This window comes from Apteryx mantelli, chromosome 1 (assembly GCF_036417845.1).
Source record: "Apteryx mantelli isolate bAptMan1 chromosome 1, bAptMan1.hap1, whole genome shotgun sequence".
NCBI classification, from domain to species: domain Eukaryota; kingdom Metazoa; phylum Chordata; class Aves; order Apterygiformes; family Apterygidae; genus Apteryx; species Apteryx mantelli.
In genome coordinates this window covers 209168776-209195068 of record NC_089978.1, presented here as the reverse complement: position 1 = coordinate 209195068, position 26293 = coordinate 209168776, and the positions used below count along the sequence as shown (strand labels likewise).

Here is a 26293-nt window from a genome sequence, read left to right as displayed (position 1 = left end):
GCTTTCTGTGCTAAACAAATTTCTTGTGCATTTAGACTTCAATCGCTTCTAATGGCAAGTTAAAAAAGCATGTGGCTAAAGACAGTAGATTTCTGTACAGAATAAGCAAACTTGAGAGTTAGCAGGTTCCTAACAATTTAACATTTCCAGGCTTATATATGAGAAAATTTGAATTCAGGCTAATATCAAATACTCTTGTATCTATGGATTTCTTTGACCGCTAATCAAAACCAGTAACATTTACTAACAGTTCCTTGCAGATACTAGTTTACACTGTAAAGCTTTGTGTTAACAAAGTCACAGCTACACTCAGTTCTCTCATCTGCAGAAAGAAGTGACTGCAATTCATATCTGAATGAAGACAAGCCAAAACCAAAAAGCAATAAAAAACAGTCTTATTGCTGGCAAATAACTTCTGACCAATGTTTTGAGACAGCTACAAGTTAGTTTTCACTACAGAGTGTTAACAGACATGCCAAATTTGTCCTGCGTTAGATATCTAAAGGTAAAGGCTACAGAGTTTTGAAGTTAGTTTCATTGCCTGAGTCCAAGGACAATTTTCCCTAGTCTATCAAGTCATTGCAACACCAAATGGTGCTAAAAACAAAAACAAGAAAACCCACTCAAATATCAGAAGGAAGAACTTTCCAGAGAAATTGTCAGAAATCGTGAATTCATCAAAAAAATTTCAAGGCAGTTTAGTTGCAGTCCCTCTGCTAGCCACATTTCAGGTCAGAGGTGGAACTGCTGCTCAGAAGCAGAGAATTCCCAACCAGAACCTACAGCCTGCTGATTAGGGTGACATATTAGAAGAAAGAAAAGTTCTTAGGTGGTGATGCACTTGGTGCTGCATTCTCCCATACAGAAAAGGGAGCCTTCATTGCTAATCTGATTTGCAATGATCTTCAAAAAGTTTATTTCATCCTAATACAGATTTAGATATTCAGCTTTAAGAATAGCAAAGCTGTTTCCCTTTCAAAAAAGGTAACTGTTTTCCTGGTATTCTGTCTTCAACTGAAGTAGCAGAGAAACTTCACCATGGCACAAGTTTTAAGGCAATGAGGAATACATAGCTTTTGAGCCAAGCTTTGACATGAGGAAATGTTCCTTTGTAGAAAATTGAAAATAACTGCAATTTAGAATTCAGCTAGTGTATCTTGTACCAAATACCTATACTTAAAAAAATATATATATTTGATACCTGCAGTGTATACAAATTGGCACATCTTCATGTTCCTGGTATTCTCTCATCAAGCTGATCATGTCCAGAATAGAATCAAAAGACGAAGGGACGTCATGGTCAGGCCAGTTAACATAATGAAATTGATAGACACTACGAGTCTCCTGAGGAGTGGAGGGGGGAGAAAAAAGGTGTTAATGATAATGCGTATTGGACCATTTTGTATGAGATAAATATTTCTATGAGGATTCATTTTTTGCATAACTACTTTGGAAGATCAAAGATATTTACTGTATAAAAAAGTTACAGCTTATATCACTTGAGAAACGAAAGGGCAACTTGGAAGTGGTATTTTGAGTACTGCTAATGTTTAAGCAGTATGAGATATTTTACAGAAGTGGTGAAAAACACCACACCAGTATGCGTGTTAAAGGACCCACAATGTTGCACTATTTAAAAAGAGTCTCAGGAAAAAAAAAGGGGGGGGGGATTAAAAGATGTCCCTACAGTCTTAAACTGGGAAAGGGTGATAGGAAGGGAGAAGACCACCGTGAAAGGTTCTTTTTCCAATCTTATTCCAGTAATTTATATTGGGGGGGAAAAAAAGTATTCTTTGATAAGTTTGTCAGATTACAAAATAAAGTTGAAAAGAAAAGGGGAAGGGGGAAAATCAGGACATACCCAAATTTGGACCCCATTTGCAACAGAAGTAGGTATACTTTTATTCTAGTTACTTCATGTTACAACAGCACTAAAGACAAGGCAAAAAAAAGACTTTAAAACACACTAGTTATTGAAGTACCTGAATTCCTGCAAGGACTAATTAAACTGTCTTTATCACCATTATCCAAACTCTCCACAGTAAAACTAGCTTTACTGCACATTTCCCTGCTGCTGTCACACCTCTTGACCCTAGTATACCTTTAGAGGAACGCACCAGAGAGGCAGAGTATGAACTTTCTGATCCTTAGAGGTAACAAGTTTCAGGACCTATGCTACCTTCTGCTGAGTTATTAGAGACTCAACATAGTGGGTCTTTTGAGCATGTGAATACAGATCACATCTTCAAACTGAAACCAGTATTTCTGATGCTTTCGTCAGACCTGCGGAAGCACTGTAGCTAGTAAAAATAGAAGAGAAAATCCAGTCTAAGTAAATAAACTAAAAAAATCCAACTGATTATGTAAAACCAATAGCATGCAGAGAAGTTACAACTATCTAATAAGGCCTGCTCAGAATCTTCATTTAATCATATTTAAAAAGAGTAGAATGGTGATTTTTTTTCCACGTGTTGAACTGACAAAAAATAATTTCTACATTTATCCTTTTCATACAGAAATTAATAATAAACAGGAAACATCATAGTCCTTTTTTACAGTCACTTTTTAAGAAGGAACTTGGTGTTTTAGCTAAAAAAAACATCTTCAAGTTTCAAACTGGTTTTCCTCCTAGAAATGTTAACATAATATTATCATGTATATTTATCATGTAACTCCTTTTTAAGTTTTTGCATAACATTTTGTATGATATTCCATTGAAAATTTCATAGAAGGGACAAAATTTCATTATTCTTAAAAAAAAAAAAAAGAGAGAGAAAAAGATGAACTTAAAAGGATATTACCTTATGCTACAGATGTGCATTTCCCTCCCTAGCTGAAAGCCATACTTAGACTTCTACAAGAGGAAAAGGCTGTAATTCAATACCAAAGAGCATGTTTCACTTCTGCAACATAAGTCCTTTTCCAAGAAAAGTACGAAGCCCACAAACACCCTGAAGCAAATTTGCTCAGGTAAGTCTGAAGAAATACCATTTTATCAGCTGCATAGGTTGAACATCCACAACATATCTTGTTAATCCTTTCAAATACCTTACTCCTTAGAGGAAAATAAACTTTGGGCTCTTTACTAAGATTGAAAGCATAGTGCTAACTGTAGCTTTTTATTGCTTCTTTGTTTTTGTGTAATACAGAGGCATCCTATAAAAGTTAACTGAACAGAACTCATTGAAATCAAGTAGCTGAATATCATTTGCTAGTATAGTGTATGCAAAGCAAAATATAAAAAAGCTACAGTAACCAGTTCTCATGAAGCTCAGATGTTAAAAACAAGATTTAGGTTCTGGTTAGGGATCTTTTCAGTTTTGTATAGGCACACTATTTCAACAAATGTTGCAAAGACCACAGTTGTTACTATGCGGTTAATTGTTGCTGTCTGTAAAAGGTTTCATAGCATGAGTTATGAGCATTCAAAAGACAAATAGAAATGAACTGCTTAAATTCATGTGACTTATTGGGAAGACTTAGCAAGCTATTGCAGACAAAAATTACCCCAAAATAGCACCTCATGAAGTAAACAGTTTTCACAAACATTATAGTCTCGTTTACTGAAATGGAACAAAACACTGCTGAAGAAAACATAAGTGAGACTAACTTGTAATAAATCATTTTTAATATAGGATGCCAATTCAAATTATAGATATTCCATAAAACAGTCAATCTCAGTATTTTTTGCAGGACAGGTACCTTTACAGTTAATTTTTAACAACTGACATTTACTTTCCAGAAAAATAAATGACCATCTTAAATCAGATATTTAAGTTCAAGTTCACAGGAAAGGATTAAATCATTTATTTTTACGAACACTTATGTGCAATGCAAGTGATCTTATTTCACTGAACAGATGGCATAATCCCTTTTCACAATTTAATGTACCTGTTACTCAGTTTTTGAAGAAGGTCTAATATTTTACAGTAGTTTTTTCTGTCATAGGATTTTAACCAAGTTGAATGAACTCTCTTACTTCCAGAAAGAGACTAGTTATAATCATTTATAGCTTCCAAATTAGCAAATACTGAATTCTGAAGTCTGAGTTCACTATTTAAAATATAATTCTACTTTGACCCTTAAGTATATCACACAAATTTTCCCCAGGCGTCCCCTGCAAAAGTTCATCAAGCAAAAAGACAGCGCACCTCAACTTAAACAAGAACATACCATGCTTTTTTTTTATAAATATTTCAATTCTGAAAGGAATTAATTATGAGCTTAATTACAAGCTAGATTGAGAAACACTGGAAGATCGCTAAATTGTCATTCTTCACAGAATTGCAGAACAGTTGAGGCTGGAAGGGACCTCTGGAGATTACCTAGTTCAGCCCCCCCTGCAGGTCACTCAGGACCATGCCCAGTCAGGTTTTGAATATATCCAAGGATGGAGATTCCACAACCTCTCTGGGCAACCTGTTCCACCACCCTCACAATACAAAAGTGTTTTCTTATGTTCATGGAATTTCCTGTGTTTCAGTTTGTGCCCATTGGCTCCCATTCTGTCACTGGGCACCACTGAGAAGAGTCTGCCTCTGCTTTCTTTACACCCTCCTTTCAGATATCTAAATGCATTGATAAGATCACTCCTGAGCCTTCTCTTCTCCTGGCTGAACAGTCCCAGCTCTCTCCTCATATGAGAGATGCTCTAGTCCCTTAAACATCTTTGTGGCCCTTCACTGGATTCACTGCAGCAGATCCATGTCTGTCTTGTACTGGGGAGCCCAGAACTGGACACCGCACTCCAGACATGGCCTCAGTGCCGAGCACAGGGCAAGGATTGCCTTCCTCAACCTGAGGGCAATGCTCTACCTAATGCAACCCAGAATACCATTGGCCTTCTTTAACACAAGGACTCATTGCTGGCTCATGTCTGAACTTGCTTCATTGGTATTTGTCAATACAAGTGTACGACTGGGCATCAGAATATCCTTTAACATCATAAAACTCTCTTGTCAATAAATAATGTCTGTGGGGTGAGCTGTAACAAGTATGTATATTTTACCCAGAAGGATGCTGACTGAAGGAAACAGTATTTTTGACAAGTTTCATTTAGTTTGTGGTCATAGTTTCAGTTGATATAAACAGTAAAATTCAATCTTCACAGAAGCTTTCTTAGTTGTTAATGCATGCTATTAAAGACCATAACACAGCTTTGGCTAACCAAGAATATAAATAAGAACAAACAAAATAAGTAGTTTCATATTTTTGCTTCTTACATAGTAAGGTTACTTTAACATTATTTTTAAGCTTGATGATTTACAGATGTACAGAATCAGCCTCTAAACAACAGGCAAGGAACTTTTTGAGTTCCCTCGGTTATGCGCCACTTTAGATAACTTCAAACAAGTGTTAAATCAAAGTTGAGAGCAGAAGTTCCCAAATACTTACATTTTGAAATTCAAGCAATAATGTTCTAATGAAGTAGTCTGTTCTTGCTTGCTCAGCTTCCTAAGTTAGAGAAAATAGTAATGAATGAGAACAGAAAAATATACAGCACATGGGATGTAACTGAAACTCCAAATTTACACTCCAGTCCTTTTCTTTTCTTTTCTTTTTTTTTTTTTTAAAGTTCCCCTGTTTTTATATCTATGATTTGCCCAAAAGGTAGGCAATCAAAATGTTAATTTCAGAAGAGCAGCAATTTACTTTGCTGTACACAATATATCCATGAAACAGTTTACTTCTACTTAAAACAAAAATGTGGGTTCTCAATCCAGTAAGTCTCTACCCTCCCTGCTCATGAAACTGTTAATAGAACTTTGTAATAGTATTTCGAAATACTTCTCTTCCGTTATTTCTCTGTACATTAGTTTCCTTTAGATATCCTTTTACAGCCATCCTTCTATAACACCTCTGTTGTATAAACTTCAGCTTCTTTTCTCCTACCACTCTAAAGTCTCATGATATCCCCTTTCAATTTTTTTACTTTGATTATTTTAAAGCAGGGATGCATCTGAATAGACCATTAGAATCATTATTTTGGTTGTTGCCAAAAAGCCTAACTTCTAGGCTCCCAGAATTTTCCGATCCACTTTTGGAGGAGCAGGTAATGTTTATACGGTATACACCAGGCAATGTTACTGTATTTAAAACATCATTAATTCCACAATTTGAAGATCTCTTAAGTGTTACATCTTTCCACAGTGAATTTAAGAGATTGCATACAGGCCTTAGTGTGCTCCTTTCTTCCACAGGGAACTTATTTTCAATCAAGAAAACAACTGCTTGTGACACATTGCAGGTTTTAAGTAGATTACTGCATAGCTAGCAGCAACATAGTCCACATATACCACTGGACCTAATGGTAAGACACGCTAAACTACAGCAGAGAATAAGTCAACTACAATGTACATTCAACCCCTGTTCTCAAATACTGCTGCAGCATTTGCCAACTATGAGACCACCACCCACTAGGTGCAGGGCAAAAGAACAACAAAAAAGTCAATTTTCAAATCAATTTTTATGGTAGAAAAAAAGTACTCTCAGCAGCATAAGACTCAATCTGGTGAAGGTATGCTTTTTTGACAAGGGGCACTTGAAATGCACTAATTCTTATTGCACTGGCTTTCAAGCTAGGATTAAGAACAGCTTGATGAGCTGGCATGCTAGCGCTTTCCGAACACATCAAAGCGCTTCAGCCAAAAACTAGCAGCAGCTCCTGTCCAAACCTACATATTTTTGAATTAAGGAGAAAACAAAAGAGTTTTGAGATTCAGTTAGGGGTTTTCAATTCCACTGCTTTGAAATAAATGGACAGCTAAGACCAATCGTGAGCTCAGGTGTTAAAACTTCACAGCAAGATCGTTTATACCGATTAGATGATTACACTGGACACTTTCGTGTCAGCTTTCATTCATAACATAACAGCATCTAACAACCCTGACAGAAAACACTCAGAAAATCTTGTTTCTGAGCAGTTCTATTTCCAGCAAAACAGCCTCAGTGTATCTAAGACTCATACCAAGTACCAGCTGAGAGTGCGCTGTGGGGTCAGCAGGTCAGCAACAATTGCTCTTTTTCATACGTTCCCATTCCTCCCTTATGGCTCACACTGGCACATGTCTGGTCTCAAAATGAGTCTGTACAGGAAACTGCACTGGCTGAAAACTAGCCCAGAAAATTTTTCATCTCCTTTTTTTGGTGAAAGTACCACCAATTTTGTGGAAGGGATACCATCAATGGGACACTAACAGCAACACATAACAAGAGAAAAATCTTCCTCACAGGCATGCAATATTACACATTAATGAAAGCAAACGAGCCAACAAGATATGTTAACTAAGTGCATTAAAATATACTACTGATTCTCTGTGGATTGAAATGCCATAAAGAAGTATTGAAATAGATAAGGAGAATATAGTATTACAGCTGCTCTACCAAACTGTCAGGATAGCAGTAAGTGCAAATTGCTAAGGGAGACTACAAAGGCTCATTGTCTAAATTAGCCTCAGATGAAGAACAGAACATGATAAATTGATACCTTTTTAAATTTCTGTAGTGATCCTAGTAATTATGACCAATGAGCAACTTCTGACCTCCTAACTTGCTAGCAACAACAGCAGAATCACCCACTTGGCTTCAGTAAGATACAATGAAAGAGAATAACAACAGCATTTTGAAAAGGAAATCTTGACCACCCACCTTTGAAGAAATTAATGAGCATGGAATAAAAGTCATCCCACAATATCAGGGACACATCACAGCCCAACAATATCATTACTGAGTTTTTCTGCATATTTTGACAAAGCGTCTCAAAAGCTCTTAGGAAACCAAATCCTCATGGCATAAAAGAAAAATTCATCTTGTGGATCAGGTAAGCAGCAAAGTGCAAGAATGAGTGGTCAATTTCCACAATGGAGAGTGGTTGTTACTGATATCCCACAAGATCAGTGCTAGGATCTACACTTCAAAATAATAATTAGAAAACTGGAAAATCTGAAGCAATTTTGTTGAAGCTGAATTCTTCATTGAATCTAAAGCTCTTATAAATGATAACTTCATCAAGTCAGTGGCAAGCAAGGAAGGTGTTAGGAAGATACAGCTGTATCCCGATTCCTGCATTATCATCATTCCATCTTAAAAAACAAACAGACAACAGAAGTGCAACAAGGATATTCAGATGGATTAGGAAAGGCTAAAACTAAACTCTTGAAAAAAATTAATAAGGAGAGGAATAAAAGCAAATATATGAGTCAATAAAGTTCATATGGATATGAAGAAGGCAAATAAGTTGCATCTGTGATTTCTTAGAACTTAAACTAGGAAGAACCTGATTAAATTACTTGAAGTGTCAAGATTAAAAATAAAGATAAAAGGAAGAGTTTTTGTTGAACATGATGTTGCACATGCAAGAAAAAAAATGACTGAAAACCTAAAGCTTATCAAATTCATGGTCCATTGCATTATAAAATGCTGATAATCCAGAGGCAGCAAAGTAAGGAAGTCCTGCTGATCTACAAGCTGGCAACAAGTACAAGAAAGGCCATCCAATACACAATCCATTTCCTATCCTCTTTCCTAAGGTATGTGTCTACCACTGAAAACAATGTGACAAGCTGGATGGACCTTGGTGTGATCTAGAAGCAAAGTCTTGATGCAATCACAGTTCCAAAAGCCAGAAGTAGGACGAACAGACAGCAAACATGTTTAAAACAGGAAGGAACAAAGATGCACAGAGACAGGGACAAAGGCACTCGAATGCAAGTCTAAGAAACAACACATACATGCATACTTAAGAAACACTGCTCATAGGCTCCCACATTTATTTTGGTGTCTATGCTCCTTCATACTTTATCCTCATCCATACCCCAAATACATCACATGCAATGAAGTGAACTTCTGCTGCTATTTAAGTGGTCCTCAGATGAAATGGTAATTGCACCATGACTTTTTACTTTCCAGCATTCTCTACAGATGACTGCAAAAGCTCACTGGGGTTTCACAGATTATACTCTCATGTAATCCTGAGATGGCAGAAGTTGCCGAGAGAAGGATTATTTTGAATTCCTTACTGTGCTTGGTGTAGAAGATGCATAGAATCATCCACAGTCCCTCCTTCCTCATATTGATATTAATCTGCCAAAAATCTTAAAGCTACTATTTACGAGCTAGTACCAAAACTGGAAGAGGATGTAGCAATTATGCTCAGAGATATGCTCCTCCTGAAACTACTTGCACAAGATGCAATGGAGACAGTCATGTTTTCCATCTTTCTGGAATCATCTTGTAGCTTGTTTAAGCAGTTACCCCAAGGAATTCTCCAGGAAAAGCTTCAGACCACATAGTGATCTGCTAGTCATTATTGTTTTGCTTTAGAAGTCAACAATACGAGCAAAGGAAGTATTTTCAAATAAACATGAAGATGTCAAATAGAAATAATTTTTAAAAACTTAGAAGTCTAGTTCTCATTTTCTCTATTTATGTTGTTTGTTTTTAATTTCATGTAGCTTAAAGAAAATATCCTATTTAAGTGTCGCTCATTTGCATGTCCAGAATGTTTAAGTCATAGCACAACAGAGAAACAACTGCATTAATATTATTTAAATCTTGAGTATGGCACAGACATTCAAAACTACATTATATAAAGCTGAAGAAATTACACATAGGCAGATACAAAACCAAAGAACATAGGTTCCCTACCTTTTTTAATGGGACAGAGCTTTCAAAAATGCATAGGTTAGATCCACACATTGTTTTCCTTAGAAGCTTGGTGTAAAATTTGGTACTGAACAATTAAAAAAAGCATTTGTTTTGTACTACAAGGTCTGATATGAGATGAATAGTTATTTTAAGTTGCGATAGCATTAAATCCTTTGCATTCATTAAAGCTCTATACTTACACAAGAAACATGAAATGGTCCAAAAGTTACAGCTGATTCTCCATACAAAGGCCAATAACGTTCACATTTTTTCTGTTAAAGCAAAGAATCCTAATTTAATTCATGTATTATATTGCAAGATAACTAACAACAGAAGCAGAGCAGAAGAGTTGATAATCTCTGACTCCTTATTCTTTCTCTTCTCTTTGGTGCTTTTCCTTAAGACCTGGCCCTGTGATTGCTAAACGAAAGCTGAAATTTTTCTAAGACAGCAAGATGTCTTTTCTTTGGGTATCAAAGTGGGGGGAGGGATCAGAACCAGAAGAAGAATCAACACATCCAAAAGAGTCTTTTTAAAATTTGGACGTGAACTCTATGACTGCCTACATATGTGCAAGCATTTATCATACAGAGGAAAGGTACAAGAGCTAATTCAGTTTTTGTGCAAGTTCACAGAGGTGTTAATTTTGGACCATATTTGATCCCTCCTGAGGTCTTAAGAATTTAGGAGAGATTTTAAAAGGCAGATTTTTCTTCCCCAGTTGCAATTAACAGAAAATTCTGAAGGACTCAGGATTTTGATAATCGGACTACAACCCACAGAACAGAATAATTTCACAGTGATATGACCCGTAACAGATCATTAGCACAGTTCTGTATGCAAAGATGGGTGTATATTCCACTAAAAAGACTCCTACATAGCAATGTAAACACTATTACCAGAACACAGAATCAAAAAGCAGTTGCTTTCATTATTTTCTATGCATACAAATATAGATGGTAAGTATTCTCACTGAATCTGGCAAGATCATTTTTCTAGTTATGGATTTGGCACATGAGCCTTCACAGGTATTAGCATTCGTCCTAGGTGGGCAACGATCATTTACTTTTCTATTTAGTATACATACCCTTCCCATTTCAAATTCTCGACAGGCCATTACAATTATCTGAAAAGAAAGAGGAAGATACTAGAAGTTAGCTGGATTTAGATCAAGCAAGTTCACATAGCAAAAGCCCTTTTCCACCCAAGCAATCACTGACTTTCCTCAACTGGCTGCCTTAGAAGAGGCCTATAATAACAGGGTTTTCTTTCCTAAAGATGCATGTTCTTTTAATTGTAAAATAGTGTCCAAGTTTTATCATGCAAAAAATAATCCACAACACTAGTACACTATCTTAAATCTACTGGACTTCATTTGAATTCACTGCCATCTTCTATGGACATCTTATTCATTTAGTAATTTTAAATTGACTGTGCACTTAATCATAAAAACATGGAACCATTCACTGACTGTAAGAAAACACAGCTATATCTGGTAAAGATGACACAGACTGCTTAAAATTGATGCAAAAATCTATTTTAGAAATGAGAATCGAATTTCTTTTAAGTGAAGTTTTCAGGTATATTAATCTGAATAGCACAACAAAAATGTACTGAAAGGTAAGCTATTTGTTTCAATAATAAGCAACCACAACTTAAGTGCCTGGTAAAACCCAAAACCAAACTATTTTCAGAAATAAAAATTTGTTGCACATATCCAGTTTTAATAGCATGTATATGTTAACAATGTATATGTAACAATAACTGTTAAAACAGATGTAGAATATATAAACCAATGCTTAATCCAAAATTAGCATAAGTAGAAAGGAAGGCTTCTATTTTGTTTCAAATGCTAATTCCATCTGATCTGGTTAGTCAACATTAAGTTAGAGCAATAAGGTCTTCCTACAGGAGAGACTTGATTCAAGTACTGAGCTATTCATAAGAGTGCATGATTATTTTACCGGCAGTTACTAACTGAATATATAACATTAATGATATACAGATGCTATTTAGATCATGAAATTAAGATTTGAGAATAACTTCTGCTAAAAATGGTAAGACTAAGTCACTGTCAGCATTCTTGGTATCAATAGCCAGCTCAGACTAAAGACACACAAACACTTTTCCATGAAATCAGGTAATACCTGATTTTGGGGGTGGGGTGTTTAAAGTAGGTACTTACGGCAACATTGTATTCCCATATCATCCTCCAGAAGTCTATTACTGTATTTGCTAATGGCCCCTGGGTAGCAACATATGCTTTTGGCCCATGTACTCCCTAGGATTGCACAAAGGAACAGGTAATATTTATAAAGAAAATTTATTTGCATTGAATAAAAGTCTTTAGCTTATAATTAAGTAAAATTAGAATATCAATCTTTCAATCTGACAGAAAGGGCGAAGATGAAATATGAATCCCATTTAAGTTAATGGAAATTTTGCTGGTGATTTCAAGTGGGTCCAAGATTATAATAGCTACATTGCCTCAAGAGACTAACAGAAAATATTAACTTAATATTTTCTGTATGTTCCAATTGCAAAGATTCCCTTTAAGCATGCATTGACTTCTTTATTACCCAAATGTCTAATGATCAAAATTTGGAAGTACACTTCCTGTCAAATCTTTCTGTTAAAAAGCACCCCCATGAACAAATTTAAGTTCCCCCCTCTCAATAGTACCACATTTAAGAAATCCACTGTTTTAAAATGTATGTTTTATATGAAGCTTGAAAACATTTCTGTTAATATGTGTTCAGCTTTTCAAGCCAAATATTTAAGAAATGAGACTTACAGGAACACTTTTTTCTATGTAAGCATTAGTGCTAGAAGCAGCATCAGAATAAAACTACAGGGAAAGTCCAAGAAAATCAGAGAATTCACACTTTGAAATTGTATAAACAGGAGTATAACAGTTTTTTAGCCAAACTCTGATTTGGTTATAAGAACGTTAAATACAATTCCATTGCTACGTTTCCCCGGAACAGTCAGAAATGCATATTAACATATATGCTATATATAATTTGTCAAACACCTCATTTATGATCTCTAAAAACAGCTTCTCTTCTAAAATCTGTTATTTTTAACAGTATGTTTCAACAAAATCATATCTGAATTTTGCAATTGTATAAAGTTCCAATTTGATTGTCTGCCAATTGAAAATGAAATATTTCATACTACTGAAATTAGAATGTAAAGACTGCTTTATACATGGCATCGCATATGAAAATTTATTCAAATTGTACTAAAAGAAGTCTTCCCTCACAGCTTTGAACTCTTATCTCAGACTACAATATTAAAACTGCACCACCCTGAAATAAAAGCTTAAAAAGGGAATTTTAACACATTTAGATTTTAATACACACCTTAATAAAGTTTGCATTGATGTAGTCTGAATCTTGTGGAGGAGTCTTTAAAGTTAGTTTAACCCGGCTGTGATCAACTAAAAGAAGAAAACACATTGTTTTTTTTTTTAAAGGAAGAATTACAAGATGCATTAATCCCTATGTATAACAATAAAATGTATTAATAGGACAAATTAACCCTTGAAAAAACTGTTTCCATGAAGATAAGCCATAGAAACACCCAGCCAGTTAATGAAATTAATTCTGGGTAAGCCAGCTCAGGTAGTGACAAGCAGAGGAGCTCCTCCTGCTATGTGCTTCTGACGCTCTCTGACTGCCAGAGAAGCAGCTACTGGAATTTCAAGAGTGATTCATGACAATGAAGAAAAATTCAATTGATCAGAGCAAAACTGTAGTTACACAGTATTAACAGAGATCATGATAGTCAGTATTAAAAGCAAGTTCACTATGTCCATTTAAAGAAAGCAGAAGGAATACAAAAATGCTGCACAGCTGAAGCAGCGGGCAAGTCTCAAAGTCCTGCCAAGAAGAGCCCATCAACTATTACACAGTGAAACATGCACTAGGCTTATTGCTTAGGCACAGACACACACCTCCACCTCAAACACTAGGCTTGGGGCTTCACCGGGGCACAGTACATGTCATTTCTAAACTAGAAACAGTGAATACCTGTATTTAGAGGTTTGTGAAATTTCACATTTCTAGCTCAAATCATTAGCAATTTTCTCAGAGAAAGTTTTCCTATAAAAACAGCAGATCTTTGGAGACCAAAGCCCTCGGCAATCTTTTAAAGATATCCTTTCTTGTTTGTTGACAGAATCAATTAAACAGCTTGGAATTCTTTTCTGTAGTGAAAATTAGCACAGCTTCACACAGCGGCACACTGACAGAGGGAGAGCAAGAGGTTAGCAGGTTTGCCAGTCCCTCCACCTCATTTTGACACCAACACTTCCTAGCTAGCACAAAAAAGCATTATAACTATATGCTAAAGGCTGCTTTAGTTAATTTAGTATTAGAATAATTTGGAAATCAAGAGCAAAAGTTTTCCTGTAGATTTAAATAAGGTAACAAAGGTATCTGCGGAAATCCAGCAATTTCTGTTACTTTCTGCTCCTAAGGTCAATTCCTCAACCACAGAACAGCTGCTGAAAACTCCACTAGGATTTCAATTAAAGAATAAACATAAAGAGAAGGTCTAATCAAAAAGAGGAAATTTGGTTGGGTGGGTTTTTTTGGCAAAACATCACCAGCAATAGAGGAGGGAACTATGCACGCAGGAGGTACATGCTAAGAGTTATCCCCACACCAAAAGCTCTTCCAAAAAGCTTTGCGATAGTTGCTTCAAAGTTGACATTTTCTGCCAGAGTTATAGCATTAAAAAAAAGGCAAGTGTTACTATGTAACACTTCCTGAAAATGGACAAGTGTAGAGGATAAGAAAGCTCACAAATCTAACTGTCTTTCAAAAGAAAACTTAATTTTCAATAACGGTCTAGAGAAACTCTTGAGAGTGTATTACAGTGTAATATGTATTATCAAATACATAACATAAAAGCATGAACTCTTTGCAAGTATGCATTGATGTCACAGACTTAGTACTAGAAGTTATACTGATCTGCCATTTAAAAATGACAGTGCTGGGCTCTTATCCTCTCAGCACAGTAGACCTAAAATCCTAGAGCAGTTTCTAAAGTGGCAACGTTTCTAGCCTTCCTTCATCTGCCACAGCTCAGCTCTTTTTTCATTCCAAATCAAGAATATAATTCTCCAACAGAGAAATGCCATTGCAAGTTCTAGGTTTAAGAATAAGAATAAATGCTTGGACATTTATATACAGCTTAATGACTTGGTTCAGAATTACAAACTGGTCCCTTCAGGTAATCAGTGAGCAGCATGTTTAATTTAACATTTAAGATAGTTTACTAAAAATTGTAATATCAACATGCACATATCTGTTTACTCTAAAGCCAGTATTGAGTTAGTATGGAGGTACCAGTCCTCTCTGGTAGCAGTAATAGTTTCTGTTGAATATAGAATTAATCTTTGAATAAATTACATTTAAGTTTTCGTATGTATTTTTGCTTCTTTATAAGGAAATAGGCAAAAAATCCTCCTCCTTCTTCCTCATCCAAAACATTTCCTGGTTTTCATTTCAGTAGCAAACCTGGTCTCCCGCCACATGCTTTTGGACATTTGAAGATATTCCCACCTTAACTGAAGACACACCTTCAATTTTTCTCACTGTCAGATTTGAGGATTGCTCATTTTTCCCACTGGGATCCATGTACCTTTCAGATTCCAATGCCCCAGGTTTTATTTATATGTAAATAAATTTAAAAAAAAAAACACACCACTGGTTGTCCTGATTTTTTAGTGTAGTAGCTATTAAGTGTCCCACTGATTTAGCCAAAGTACTACTAAGATTCTGTTGTATTGTTAATCATCTGCTAAAATTCCAGCATGGAAGAAACAGAGCATAAAGGTATGTTAATATATTGTTATCAATACAGGGGAATCTCAGTAGCACTGAGTGGCTACTACAAAGTTCTTTCTGCCCATCCATCCCTACAGGAACCGCAATTCCAGCTTTTTCCAAAAACCTATCAGAGGTCTTTTGCAAGAGCCTAGGTCATCACCAGTCTGGACTACCTCAAACCACACAGGGAACTTGCTGAGTCCTGGAGATGCTTAAGAACATTGATGCTGCTGCTGCTGACATACTAGAAAGAATTATTTTTCCCCTCTAACCTCAGAAGAGCCTTAAGTTTTCATCCTCCTCACCATTTTACATGGCAAACAAGCTTATAGACATTCTCCAGGGGTTAGAAGAGTTCAACAGACATTAGTCTCACTGATCCTTTGCGTTTCAAGGCCACTTCTGTTCATGCCTGTCCAGTAGCAATGCATGGCCTTTTAGAAGGTTCAAGTGGCTTTTCTTTCAAGAAGGACATGCTTCCGCCAAAGTATCTTCAAATGATAAGACAGTTTCCCCTTTTTTGACTCCATCCATTTGAACACTATTCCCCACAACTTAAAAAAAATTAATGACATTCACCCAGTCTGCTGCTGTTGAGCTTAGTACCACACTGCTCTTTAACATGTAATACATAAGAATTACAGACTTCAGAACAATATCTATGCTTTGGCTAAAGTTCTTGTGTCTTGCAACTGTACACGTCTGCTGCCTACGTACAACTTGCTGTAAAATCTCTAAGGGCAAATACTGACAATGTTGGCATCACTTTAGTTTTGGCTCCTATAAGTTCATCCTCCAGGAAGGAATGAACATGTGCCTTTCCTTCTCAGTGTGGCAGCAAACGCTATGCCCACCTTGTTAAATATTCCTGAGGCCATGGTTTGAAGGCAAAGTTTATTGCTGAAAGTGTTGCTCCAAGCTCTGATAAACAGTGAAAATACCAGAACTAGAGAAGCACAGCACACAGGTGTACAATAATCTAGAAGACACAGTAATTCACTGCAGTTCACTGCCAGAAAGCCTCTTGAAAACAAAAGCTAAGTATATCTAAGACCATTCTGAACTTCAAACAACAACCCCAAACCTTCTTACATCTGTAGTTAATGCTGATATTTGCTTGTTTTCATTATACCATGAATATAATGATCCTAAGCTAGAGCTGGGGGACGGGGAGGAATGTCAGGCACCTGGCTGAGTTCTAGAACTCCTTTGAGTCAAAATTAAAATGACAGCTTGACATGGCTTGGAGACCTAGCAAACTATTTATCTTTAGATGATGGCTCTCCTAATAAAATATACAAATGTTCAGTTACTTTGCCTTTCAAGTTAAAATTTCTATAAAAGTTATTTTTCAACAGATTATCACCAAATTTGCCTTTTAGTAGAAAACAAAAAGTAAAATTCACAATACATTAAGTGTAACAAACATTTTCCTTTATTCTCTATTAACACATAAATCAGACTCACATGGTAATATGTCCTTATATCTATTCTTTTTAACATTTTCTTCTTTTTCTCCAGTGGCTGTTGGGTAGATCTTCTCTGTTCTGTATTTTGTTGACAATCTTCTTAACCTCTGAAATAAGATATTTATATTATGTTTTCAAGTCTTAAGATAATGGAAACATCATTATGTATTGCATCATTGATGAAGTATAAGCAGATCACTCAAAAAACCTCTTCTCTCCTTTTACAATATTCACCAAGATATATTTTTAAAATCTTATTATTTGACACATTCAGCTCTTCAGCAGTTAGGACCATCTGGAAACTGGCTCTATACAGCAACACACATGGAACCTTTGAAAACCCCTATAGCAGCAGTATGGAATACTGCTGTATTCTATATAGAAAGTGCACTGCCCTGTTAAGGAGTAACGACTGCATTAGGAATACCTGTGAGAAACTGAGAAAAATCTGTTACTCCCCAGAATACTTGCAAGAACAGCACAGATCAGGTTGGCTCAGGAATAGCTGTTATCAGCCAGTATTTTGCTCTAAAGCTCATGGCTTAATAAATTCACATCTAAGCAGAATCGTGCTTTTGACAGGCATCAGCTCCTAATACCCAACTGCTGCTGAGTTTCAAGCTCACACAAAGTGCCTGGGTCACCCTGCCTCACAGGGACAAGGTATTCCCAACTAATACTTGGGTGACAGGAGCTCTCTTGAATTCACAGTATGTCCGCTTTTCCCCCTCCACTTATTTCAAATTCTGAGTGTACAACAGTCAAAGCCAATAAAAATGAAATCCAGCCCTTCCCTTCTGGCAACCTAGAAAATACCAAGAGCAATACAGCTTTTTTTTTAAATCCTACTTGTACTAGGCATTTGTAATATTAAACCAAGGAGGAAGTAAAAGCAGTGTATAAAATCTTTATGAAAAAGAAAAAAAAAAAAGAAAATGAGGAGCCAACCCTGCTTTTTATTGTAGATTGTACAGACATCCAGATTTAAAAAGGAACTTGACCTCAAAAAGTAAGCGCCAGCTTCCAGCTAAATCTAAGTGGCTGCAAAAACAACCAGCTTATTGACACTACCATGGTGATGGTATCTAAAGTGATCAAAAGCAAAAATAGAAAGTAGCTTCCAAGGAAGTTTAGGCCATCCAGTTAGTGGTGTCTTGCACAGGTAGAAGGATAGAGCTTACGTGCATCTGTCCCCCCCATCCTTGATCACTTGACATGATCTTTAGAAATGTAAATACTTTTTAATCACAGACTATGGCAAAAACATACAGGCAGAAGGACACTGTAAGAAAGTAAAACCTGACCAGGTTTCCTCCTGCATTCTTTCAAATCTACCAAAAAATTTGGGAGACTCACTGCACTCTTCAATTTAAAAAAGGAAAAATGAGTTGTTAATTCAAGTTTCCCAATAATTCTTCCAGCAAAAATGGAAGATGGGAAGAAAAAAAAAAACCACCACAAATTCAGCATTTGATAGTGTTTTGCCATAAGTACTATATTAAATTTGTCTTGATACAGTGAAAAATAAACCTTTTGATGCAAATCCAGATAAGAGAACTTTGCGTGAATTTTGTTGAATAATTTGTATCCAACAATTTTAAGCTGGGTATTCACAGAGCAAAATAACAAAGGCAAGGTAAAATAGAACAGAGCAAATCAAGAAGTACCAGTTTTCAGACAATTTCTTTACCTACAATAAAATCCTACAAGAAGAGGAAGAAGTCACTGAATGTTAAAAGGAGTGACAGAATTAGCACTCAATTTTTTTTCCTGGGATTCACTACTTTTTAAAAGTTGCAATGTTAGCAGATGACAAAAAACTGCCACCACAGTGTGTAACTTGCACACACAGTAGGCAGTTAGAGAAACCTGATTTATAGGGTGGTACAGCAATAAAAGAAGAGTACTAAAGAAAGGTAAGCCGCACAGGGGATGTATTTTGTCTTATATAATACTGCCCTTATCTGCAAAGAAAAAAATACTGCTCAGTACTCAAAACATAAGACTAGACATCAAACCAGGAGCTTAAGAACAGTAAAATAAATATACATAATTCAACTATATCAGCTAACAATAAAAAGACTCAAATAGTCAGAAACAGACTATAAGCCTCCAAACCAAAAAAGCAGAGTGAAACACTGACGCTTTCGAAGCATAGCCAATAAGATGATCTTTCATGTTTTCCCCCTTCTCGGCTTGCTAATCTGTTTGGGGTTTTTTATCTTAGTGATTTTTATGGGGCAACTGCTGCAACTGTGTTTAGAAAAAAATAACAAAGAAAAGATTAACAAAAAATGATATCTACAAACCATAAAACAGAAGGTATTTTGCATGAGGAAGGATATATTTGAGGAAGTAATACAAGTAAAATGTTAGATATCAAAAAGCACCTTAGGAAAAGAATATTCCTTTTGCTTTGCCTATTTTAAAGGCAGGCAAGAAAAACACTTTCACAGGTACAACATGAAGAAAACACAAACCAATGAAGACTGCAGTGATTAGTACAGACTTTCATTTTCGGGAGAGTGATGCTATAAGGATTCAGCACATCCTTCTCCTCTGCATGATCCACTAGTTATACAAGCTACAAAACAGAAGAGAAAGTAGGATCAGCAGAGCCCAGCTCTGGGGCAGAGACTGAAAGGAAATATAGAATGATTTTAATACACACCTCTGTTCCTAAGATACTTTAAGACATATTTTTATGCACATTCATCACCTTGTTAAAAGATTCAGCAAACAGAAAAGTGAACTTGCATATTCCTCTGCTCCACAACACAGGTAATAAGGTAAGCAAGCAGAGTTATGAGACTGATCAAAAATAGAGTAAGCTAATATCTGCTTTATGCTTTGGAAGAGAAAGATTTGACTAGAAAGTCAGGAAAACTCTAAAGCCTGAGCTTTGAATGAACTCCCACCAGAACAGAAAGGTGGCAGACGGCAGCGGGAGAATTAGCAGCACGGGCGACGGAGGAGCTCTGGAGGGGGCTGCGGGGCAGCGCGGGGGCGGCCCGCTGCTGGGGCAAGGAGGCTCCGAGCTCCCTTGGGCACAGCCTAGGGCAACCAGAATGAGGAGGAGAAAGTTTCTCAAGAGCAGAGTGGGGGTAATGGCAGGGCAGAAAAAGAAAAAGTTTCGTTCAGACCCCGTTAAGCTGAGGACAAGATATCCTGCACAATCCGTCACAGTGCAGTTTCATGCAAACCCATAATAAACAACTGTCCACAACACAAAGCAGCACTCATTTGGGATAAGCCAGTAAAACCTCCAGCCTGGTTCCCAGAAGATACTGGGACCCAAAGAGCAGGGACATTGGAGATCAAGCCTGGTGCCTCCACAGAGCCCGGGGAGGCTTCTGTGACACTTGCATCATATCCCCTGCAACAGCGATTCCAGTACCACGAGGATCTTGGTTTATATATTCTTTTAAGAACAAAATTGTCAAAAACGTAACTGAATATTCAAGATTCGGTAGACTTAAAGAGCTACATTCAGAAGGCCATAAGTTCCATTCGCATTAGAAATGCTCAAGTTTAATTCTGCTTATTCACTGTGCTACAGAAGTGGTTTGTGGGATGGTGACAAACGCTTACCACATATGATGGTGGGGGATGAGCTTTGGACTGAAACAGCTTGAGTTTCAGAAACATACTTCCAACTTTCACAGTGGTTTGCAGTCTGTACTACAAATTAGTAAAGTTATGCTTTACTATTAAAAAAAAAAGACAAAACCAACTTTTTAAGTCAAATATATGGAATCCTACTATATTAAAAAGAACTTAATCAACTGAGGAAATATAGACTTACCAGTTTAGCAGTCAACCTATTTCATGCTTTAGAAAATCTATAAAGGCACATTGCTTAATACCACAGAAATGCTGTTTTGGGGACTACAGAAAATATTTTATAACTCCTATTATGATTTGAAGAACTCAATTTAAAAACCTGAGCATTATTTAAGACGTAACCAAAAAGTTCTTGTGCCTCCTTCCCGAGTTTCTTTGCAAATATATGTCACTAGGGGTTCATTCACGTAGAGCCCTCAAATTTTCTCCTAGGAATTATCTGACATTTCTGATAGTCAAAAACTCACTTAATAAAAAGGAGATTCAGGCAAACACTGTTCTGATGGCACATGTTTGAGAAGCACTATATAATACAGTATTAAACATCCACTGCTAGAATAGTTCCAGGTTCCCATGATTTATTTACTACACGACAAGAGCCAAGGCAACAATGAAAAAGTTTTACATAGGCAGTTACGGCATCAGAGTTGTGATGTAACACCAGTTACACAAGAAGTTTTGCAAAACAAAGTTTGCTTTACATTTTAAGGAATATTTATTAAAAAACTGAAAACAAAAAAAACCCTTTCTGCAAAAATTCTCTTTTTACATTAACTGAAGCAAAAAAGAGGAGACTCGAAAACACTTGAAAAATGATGCAATAATGCACACATTTCATAAGACAGCAATTTCTATCATAAGCATAACACTGCATTGCTCTTACTAGTGGTAGGGGAAGGAAAACACACAAGTTAAGTTCAGCTGCCCTCTCTGTTCTAACAATTTAAATAAACTTAACAAGGGCACAATAACATTCCATGTATTTTTATAGTGACAAAAAACACCTTTCAAGAACAATGTGAACCAAACTACCAGAAAATTTCAAAATAACCAACTTCCAGTCATCTGTGGGAGATTATAGAGGTTTCAGACTCTCTGTCAAAGCTTTGTGCAAAGGCAGCTCCAGTGCAAACTCAGATACAACGCTGCATGAATGGGGCTTTCTAAAACCACCTTGGTTTCAGAAGTATTTTAGCTTAGAGTCCCCGCAAATCCAAACAGTCTCTCTCTACCGTCACCAAGAGCTCTGGGAAACACTAGGACAAGCTGTTGGTAATAAACTTGGCTGGAGGGAGAACTTTTCTAGAGCCTCTGCAGCTCTGGCTTGCAAAAGCCGAACGTGAGCACACAGGGAGCCGAGCTTCCTGCTGGCCCTCTGCCAGGGCAAGGGCAGCACGGGGGGAGTGGGCACAGGGCAGCAGCGCGCACAGGCTTCTGGGGCATCAGAGCCAGCTGCACTTAATCAACATCAAACTGGATCTACCTGAGACACCACTGCTTACCCCACATTCCCCTATATTAATGTAACTGAAGAGCTTAACACGATTTCAAGTATCATACTTGCATCTAAATCTCTCAGCTATCTGGTTTACATTCGTACCTCAAATGCTTAGTGTCTGTTGTCGCAAATAAACACATGACAAAAACATGAAGATAACTACATGCAAGATAGTGGCCAAGAGTCTAAACTGAAAATTAAAAAAAGTCTAGTAACCATACTAATACTTAACATATGTATACATATGTATGTGTGTGTATATATATACATACACACATATATGTATGTATATACACACACACATGTATAAAATAGACCTGTCTACAGATAGCTCTAATTTTTAACTTGAGAGTATCCCTTTCACAACTTTGCATTAGGAGCATTGGGAAAACAACTTTGTGGCAAATGTCAATCCTTTTCTGGTTATTCCTGCCAGCTTTCAAATAACAATCACTTTTAAGAGTTCCTAGCTCCCATAACTATAGGAAAAAGCCTCCTCAAACACTAAACAAGCAAAACCAATGAAATGAGAATGATCCAAGTCAGCAGAAGAAAAACTCCACTATTTCTCAATATTCATGTATGGCTTTGGCTGCATGGAAAAGTTTAGCAGCCCAGATTTACCCTATTTCTCTGAAGTAAAGCCCTGAAAGGGGATTTCAAGCTGAGGTGGCAGAAAGAACAAGATACAAGGGGCAGGAGACTTTACTACCTTAGCCGTCCTGACCAGCAACGGCTCCTAACTCTCGGGCTCCAGCAAGCTGTGCTCCAGGTCTGCTCTGCTGAACAGACTGGCCCGATGATTTCAGTCTCTTGGGAGCTCTGTCTCCTGTATTTCACAGCAGGATAAAGCCTGGTCTAAAAAATTTTAACATCCACTACTGTGTTCAAGGAAGCTTGCGTGAACTGCATAAATGAAAAATCTCTCGAAGATTACTGAGGGAACTGAAAATAGCATTATTTCAGTATTAGTTGGTATATTAGTTGGTATATTTTCTCATAGAAGAAAAGAATTCATGTTACTGCATTAGAGATATTTATCCAGTAAAGAAACACTAGCCAATGCAGGCAAGGCTGGTAGATCCTCATACAAAGAAAGCCAAAAAGATGGTGTTAAATCGGGGAATAGATTAAAGAACAGAAGTATTCCCTCCAGAATTAGATAATGGTAGACCTGTGTTTTCCATCTTTCCAAACCTATGAAATAATATGCCAAACAAAATATTAGAACACAAATATCTCCTAAACTCCTAATAACTAAGGACAGCTTTACACAGACATATCAAACCTTGAGTTGATTACATCAATAGCCTCCCTTCCTCTCTCCACCTTTCTGAAACTATTCATATACTATCTGCATATTAACCTCTGCTTAAATTAGCCGTGCTAGCCATTACAGTTACAGTTAACTCACATTCAGCATAGCAGCTAAACATACCTACTGCCAGGAACTGGCTAGTTTTACAAAGGTAGAAAAAGCTTCTGTGGTCTGCGGATGAGTAAGTAAATAAGCAGGCAAAATGTAATAAGCAACACAAAGCAAAACATTTAATTACTAAAGCATAATCAAATTTTAGTTCAGAAGCTACTAATGTATGTTCTAAGATTTAGAAAGCTCGGCAACCTATGCAGCAGCATATGCATTACACATGGACACTTAAAACCTTGGATTATAACTTCCTGCCCCAAAATCATATTGTTTCTTTAGCACACAATTTTTGGAGAAACACATTGTATGAAGTGAAAATGTTCAGGACAAGACAGTTGACAGTACACCAGCAGTGACACTTAGTTATAAGCTATGTGTGAAGAATATGAATATTCCTATTGATCTGAAAACACCTAATTAGAAAATAGACAGGCTGAAGGCTGGGAAGCATGCCTCAAAGCAAAAACAGAAAAAGGCATTTAAAAATTAGTTTACACCACAAATAACAGTCTTAACAGTGTTAATGGAAATCAGAAATAATTCTTGATAACTCAAAACAGATATAAGCCTCAAATTTTTGCAACAGACCACTAGATGATTTTCAGACCTTAATATATACACAAAGAGCGCATAGAAACAAAGCACTTTCAACAAAGAAACAAACAAGGAAAAAAAGCCCTTTTAACCAGACCACCCTGCTTAGAGCATAATTTCCCAGTTACTGCATTTCCTACTTTCCTGTTACTCCTTTGCTGCTAGGCTTGGGTGTGTTTTTTGCATGCTGATAGCCCAAGTATCTTAAACTTAACATTTAATCTTGAACTTCCATTTAAGTCTTTGTTTGAATGTATACTGCTCTTACTCATCTTCCTTGCTACATGACTACAAAGGTAAGACACTCCTAAGAAAGCTATGGTGAATAATTTTTGAGAGAATGGTTTTACAACACCAATTGAGTAAATGCTTCCATGTAATCATTCAATGTATCTGAAAAAATTCAATAGCTTGTTACTGAAGAAAACAGCTACTGAATACAGCAGCAATCTAGGTTAACAGGCAGCATACAAAACATGCCATCTTCACATGTTAGCCTTCTACACCAATCTCCTCAATGATTCATTTTTCACAAGTGGTTGAACTTTTAATTCAAGACCATAACTAAAGGCTTGAATTGTCCTTCACACAGTTATCTGCAGCTGATAATCATTTCAGGGCAAATGAATGATGACTGCTAAAAAAAATTTAAACAAAACTCTTAAAACTTGCACAATAACTATGCATACCCATCTACTGAATACAATAAATAAATACCTTAAAATAAGGAAGCTAAAGACTTAGTCTTCCCACCTCCACAGCGAGTTATTTTGCAATGTTTTTTTCACAACACAGTAGATATTAACTGTATTAGTAGTCCTTGTACAATTCCACTGCCAGTATTTCACCAGTTTTGCAAGAAATTGATAGATACATATTTAAGTCTCATTTATATTGAATCAGCATTTAGTTCAAAGTCAGAAATTTAAGGTCTTGCCATAAGATGGCTATAAATAACTTGCAAAAAGAACTGGCAGTCTCAATTCAGTTTGCATTATAAGAGTACTTCCTCCATAGCAGGAAAACCCTGTACCATTGTAGAAGGGTACAAAGATGAATAACCTTTCCACCTTCAGAGGCTTCCTACAAAAGAGGGCTTAGGCACATGAGGGGAAAGGACAACAGGAAAGGTTACTTATTGTAGCTCTTCTCCAAGATATCATCTATACATGCATTCACACTGCAGGCATGTACAGTGTAAGCATGACAAAACCCCGTCTCGCCCTTGACCATAAAAGGAGACAGAAGGCTCTTCCTCCTCAAGCCTTCAGACTCTTTGGGGGATTTGGAAACAATATGAGAAGAGGTCAGCCAGGTTTGCACATACAAGCCAAATACTTTGACTCAAGATGCAATATCTTGCTATAAGGCATCCAAAATCATTAGGAAGATTCCTCAGTTACAGAGCTGCTCAGGAAGACAACAAAAACTGAAAGTGGATTCACAGATATTGAGCAGAGATTTATCCCTAAATGCAGATATAAATCCCTGAAATATGGTTTAACCAACCCACTCACCTCACATCTTGGTGAGCAAAAGCTAAAGCAAACCTGCAATGCCAGCAACGGCATATCAGAGCTGTGCTGAAAAGCCTTGCTGGAAGCTACTACAAGTCAAAAGCAGGCTGCAGAGCAAGTATTATGTACTCTAATGCTGGAGGTTTTTACTGGAAACTGATTACAGATCCAGGTATATGCTCTCTCAAAAGCCAGCCTTTCTCTTTGATTTATCCAGGGAATGTGGCCACAGTATAGTCCACCCCATCTAGACAGACTAGCTCTAAAGTCAAACAAATTTTGCCAAGAGACAGTCTTGGATGTGATGCTGCCATTATCAGTGCAGGATTTGAACTGAGTGAAGACTTAAGTGGAATGTACCCTTTACGAAGAAATGCAGTTGAAAGACTTGTCCTACCTCCCACAGACCAGAGTTAAAGCCTCTTGGGGGAGTCAAAACCCAATAGCTATGGTATAATAAAAAAATTGTATACCAAAGAATAGCATCCCCAGGAACAGGCCCTGGAAGTGTAGAAGAAAGTACCCAAAGAAGGTCATGTGAGAAGGACAAGATCTTATGGTCCATCTACAGCTACTCATAATGGGGGTGAATAAAAGACACCCAACATCTAGTGAAGGACTAGACAGGTTACCCACGGATGTTATGGAACCTGCAGCTATGCAAGCTTTCAAGATTT

General features: G+C 36.8%; 1 protein-coding gene across 2 annotated transcripts in view; it reads right to left on the bottom strand.

Annotated features, from left to right (window-relative positions):
* PTPN12 (protein tyrosine phosphatase non-receptor type 12) overlaps window positions 1-26293 on the bottom strand; it is an 82428-nt gene that overhangs the window by 32544 nt on the left and 23591 nt on the right. For both annotated transcript variants that reach the window (XM_067316802.1, XM_067316803.1), the window contains exons 2-8: window positions 16953-17061; window positions 13011-13087; window positions 11831-11926; window positions 10733-10771; window positions 9846-9917; window positions 5395-5454; window positions 1202-1344 (exon numbers count right to left, since the gene is read on the bottom strand). In XM_067316802.1, coding sequence (XP_067172903.1) covers window positions 1202-1344; window positions 5395-5454; window positions 9846-9917; window positions 10733-10771; window positions 11831-11926; window positions 13011-13087; window positions 16953-17061 — 596 coding nt within the window. The remainder of the gene's footprint in view (window positions 1-1201; window positions 1345-5394; window positions 5455-9845; window positions 9918-10732; window positions 10772-11830; window positions 11927-13010; window positions 13088-16952; window positions 17062-26293) is intronic.